Source organism: Rana temporaria, chromosome 6, assembly GCF_905171775.1.
Source record: "Rana temporaria chromosome 6, aRanTem1.1, whole genome shotgun sequence".
In the NCBI taxonomy this organism is placed as follows: Eukaryota; Metazoa; Chordata; class Amphibia; order Anura; family Ranidae; genus Rana; species Rana temporaria.
Window position 1 is genome coordinate 1828820 of NC_053494.1, and position 4216 is coordinate 1833035.

The 4216-nt window shown below is 49.1% G+C and overlaps 1 protein-coding gene across 1 annotated transcript; it reads right to left on the minus strand.

The window, feature by feature from the left end:
- Window positions 1-2692: 2692 nt before the first annotated feature.
- On the minus strand, window positions 2693-3598 carry LOC120942764 (taste receptor type 2 member 40-like). Its single transcript, XM_040355690.1, has one exon. It carries the CDS (start codon window positions 3596-3598, stop codon window positions 2693-2695), a length of 906 nt encoding a protein of 301 aa, XP_040211624.1.
- Window positions 3599-4216: the final 618 nt, after the last annotated feature.

The following is a 4216-nucleotide window of genomic DNA, read 5'->3' on the forward strand; positions in this document are numbered from 1 at the left end:
AATTGGACCATTCTTTATAAATAGGTTTTCTAATTCCCTCCAGATCAACTGCGGGTGTTAGGAATCAGCAGCAGGGATGGCCAAATCTGTGTAGCTACATTCAGGAGATGAAACCAGACTGGGAACGCTTTAAGTGAGATTTATTTACAGTGAAACATCCAAACACCTGAACACAGAACAGACAGCAAACATAAAGAGATCAGTGAACCCCAATGACAAAAAATATAACTAGCACCCTAACAGAGTAACAGAAAGCCTCTATATATAACTGACTAATATACAATATATACACAAAATGGGGAACACAGATCAACCGGGTAAACTGGAGATGCAGGAAACAGATGGGAATGGGGAACCAGGACTGGGATCAGGACCGAGAGGAGCAGATAAGAGGCGGAAGGGTACATGATTCAGCGCAGAAGAAAGATCAGGGTAAGCACAGATTAAATGGCATGCAGTTTCTGGGAACAGAGCAAGACACTAGAGTGAGGGGTACTAATAGGGGACAGCCTAAATAACATCCCTTGCCCAGCTCTTCCATGCCCAGCTCTTTAGGATGTATGTGTGCAGGTGTGTGGAGCCCAGTGCTGACTTTTTTTGTCTGGACTTCCAGTAGTGAGGGAGGAGGTAAGTATGGACTTGCTGGTGGAGGAACTCAAATAGAATTAGGGTGGGTTCAGCCAGGTGGAGGGGAGGACAGGTTGGATGCAGCCAGGTGGAGGGAAAGGCAGGATGGGAGCTGCCAGGTGAAGAGGAGGAGAGGGTGGGAGCAGCCAGGTTGAGGGAAGGACAGAGTAGGATGAACTATGTGGAGGGGAGGACAGGATGAGAGCAGGAGGGGAGGAGAGGAGGAGAAGGTGGGAGCAGCCAGGTGGAGGGGAGGACAGGGTGGATGCAGCCAGGTAGAGGGGAGGATAGGGTGGATGCAGCCAGGTAGAGGGAAAAGCAGGGTGGGAGCTGCCAGGTGAAGGGGAGGACAGGGTGGGAGCATCCAGGTGGAGGGGAGGACAGGGTGGGAGCAGCCAGGTGGAGGGGAGGACAGAGTGGATGCAGCCAGGTGGAGGAGAGGAGAGGGTGGATGCAGCCAGGTGGAGGGGAGGACAGGGTGGATGCAGCCAGATGGAGGGTGGAGAGGGTGGGAGCAGCCAGGTGCAGGGGAGGAGAGAGTGGGAAGAGCCAGGTGGAGGGGAGGACAGGGTGGACAGAGTGGATGCAGCCAGGTGGAGGGGAGGACAGGGTGGGAGCTGCCAGGTGGAGGGGAGGAGAAGGTGGGATCAGCCAGGTGCAGGGGAGGAGAGGGTGGGAGCAGCCAGGTGGAGGGGAGGACAGAGTGGATGCACCCAGGTGGAGGAGAGGAGAGGGTGGATGCAGCCAGGTGGAAGGGAGGAAAGGGTGGATGCAGCCAGATGGAGGGGGAGAGGGTGGGAGCAGCCAGGTGCAGGGGAGGAGAGGGTGGGAAGAGCCAGGTGGAGGGGAGGACAGAGTGGACAGGGTGGATACAGCCAGGTAGAGGGGAGGAAAGGGTGGATGCAGCCAGGTGGAGGGGAGGACAGGGTGGGAGCTGCCATGTGGAGGGGAGGAGAAGGTGGGATCAGCCAGGTGGAGAGGAGGACAGGGTGGACAGGGTGGATACAGCCAGGTAGAGGGGAGGAAAGGGTGGATGCAGCCAGGTGGAGGGGAGGACAGGGTGGGAGCTGCCAGGTGGAGGGGGGGAAAGGGTGGGAGCAGCCAGGTGGAGAGGAGGACAGGGTGGACAGGGTGGATACAGCCAGGTAGAGGGGAGGAAAGGGTGGATGAAGCAAGGTGGAAGGGAGGACAGGGTGGGAGCAGCCAGTGATAAGGTCCTGTACCTCAATTGAAGCCTGTATCCCCCCCTCACCCCCCACCTGGAGGTAAGTTCTTACCTTGGGGGATATATAGTAGAATGACTGGCACTTTCTCTCTGGCTCCCTCCACCTGACAACTTTGTGGTCCCTTTTCTCCTCTCACTGTCCTCCTCTCCCCTCCTCCTGATCGGCATGTTTGGGGCTGCGGTACACACTCAGGGAATTGTCCGGGGCATGCTGGTATTTGGGACTATATGTCCCATAATCCTCTCTTGTTGCCGGGTGAATGAGAGTTGCTCGGCTCAAGGAGGAGAAGGAGGGGTGGAAATCCCTTGCAGCTGCAGCTCTGCCTGGGTCCCTTCACAGAGAGCCTGTCAGCACTGGCTGATGGGGGTCGGCATCAGCACAGCCTGCTCACTTTTTTTTGTTGTTGGGGGGGGGGGGCAATTAACCCTGCATGGTATGGTAAACCCCTCTTAGAGAGTTGTCAACATAACAGGTGTCCCCATTGGAGATTTCCCCTCTATTTCTGTTCTGCTGACAACTTAAAATGTAGGATTTTCTCATCACTTTCGGCCTCAGTGACAATGATCACCGGGAAACACCAAGAGGGGGAATGACCCCAGTGAGAAATACAGACAGTAATAAGAAAATTACAGGAGAAACAACCCTTACACCCTCTATAGAAAACAAAACAAGCTTTTTCTTTAGAAACATTTGATGAGGATCACTATCACACTATTAAACTAAAAGTTTATAATCTATATTTAGACATTAAAATTAAGGATTCTCTACATTTTAAGCAAAACACTCTCAATCCAAGGTTTTACTGTATTTAGACATTCAAGGAAAGAATATTCTACATTTTAAGTCTCTGTGTTCCTCTGGCTTCTGGTCCAGAATCTTCTCAGAATGATCATTCTCAGCTTGTTGCTGGCATGGAGGATGACGGCGGCCTCCACCGATGGAGATAATAATTGTAAATTCCAACAGACTGTTATCAGTGAGGAAATTTCAAGAAAATCTATCACTTGAAACACACAGAAAAATGTAAAAATGAGAAGTAAGAAGAAGATTGTCCTCAGTGCCGTGACATGAGCCTGAAGATTTGGACGTGTTGATCCAGAGTCGTTATTCTTCACCCTCCAGACGTGTCTGAGCAGAAAGGAGAAAGTGAAGACCAGACACAGAAGACTAAGGCAGAATGGAAGAAAGACACCTAGGATGTTTGCAGGCACAAAATAGGAAAACATTTTATGGAAAGTTTTACCAGAGTCTTCTGTACTGTTATCAGAAGATGGGATACTTCCTCCATACACAGCCCAGAAGCCCGGGACAGTCACAATGAACATCCCAAGTGCTGTCAGGAATAGAAGGTGACTCAGGAAATTGGACACAATTCTCTTTATCCAGATGAAGAACCCATAGCTGAGATTGGTGATGCTGGTACAGTAATGAGCCGAGAGCCAGAAGGTCAACCAGAAGTTGTAATATGCTAAGAAGTATCCTGATGTCTTCATGAATCCTCGTACTTCTGTCACATAACAGACTTTCCGACACAAGACATAGAGCATTCCCTCTAGGCTCAGCAAACACTGGAGGAGAATATTCACAATTCCCTTCCCCAGAAAGATCACATCGGAGGGACTCAACTTCCCTTTCTTTCTGATGATGTCCAGATTACCCATCACAATACAAGTGTTAGAAGGGATTGCCAAGGCCAGTCCCAAGACTGAAGAGACTAAAAAAGTGATGGAGTCCGGAGATATCATGTTGAGGTTTGGTGTGATCTCCGGACAGAGATGACGGGACACGTCCAGTGATAGCAGACAGAATGATAGAATTAGAGTTGGAATTATGGAAAAAGTCTTCAGAGATCCGTCTCATGATTGACTTTGCATATTTGTGGTGAGTTTTATTTTGGTACCAACGTCCAAAGTACAAACTGTGAATCCAATTTTTGAATAATTTCCATTATACCGATGTACTTAACCTCTTCAGGACTGGTGGCTGTTTGTCTGTTAGAGAGTATTATATACACTCAGCACTGTGACTATTGATTCCACATTCTGCCAAAAACAAACAAATATATTTTTCGGTTATCAGATTAAATTCAGCTTTTAGGTGTTATTGGTGACATGCAGTACAGTTTGTATTCTGTGCCTTCTCCCTCTTAGCTCTGTACTGTTACTATGTTTCTGGCATAAAGCATGGTGATGTTATCTACAGGTATAAATGATATTTTTTATGATTTTGTGTTGTTTACATAGAGAACAGTAATGGTTCTAGACTAGGGATGAGCTCAGTGATTGGTCCAAACATAAGTAGTTTTTTGGGGGGGACTTATTCCCACATTAATCCCAGTACAAGATTTGGCTCACCCTTGGGGG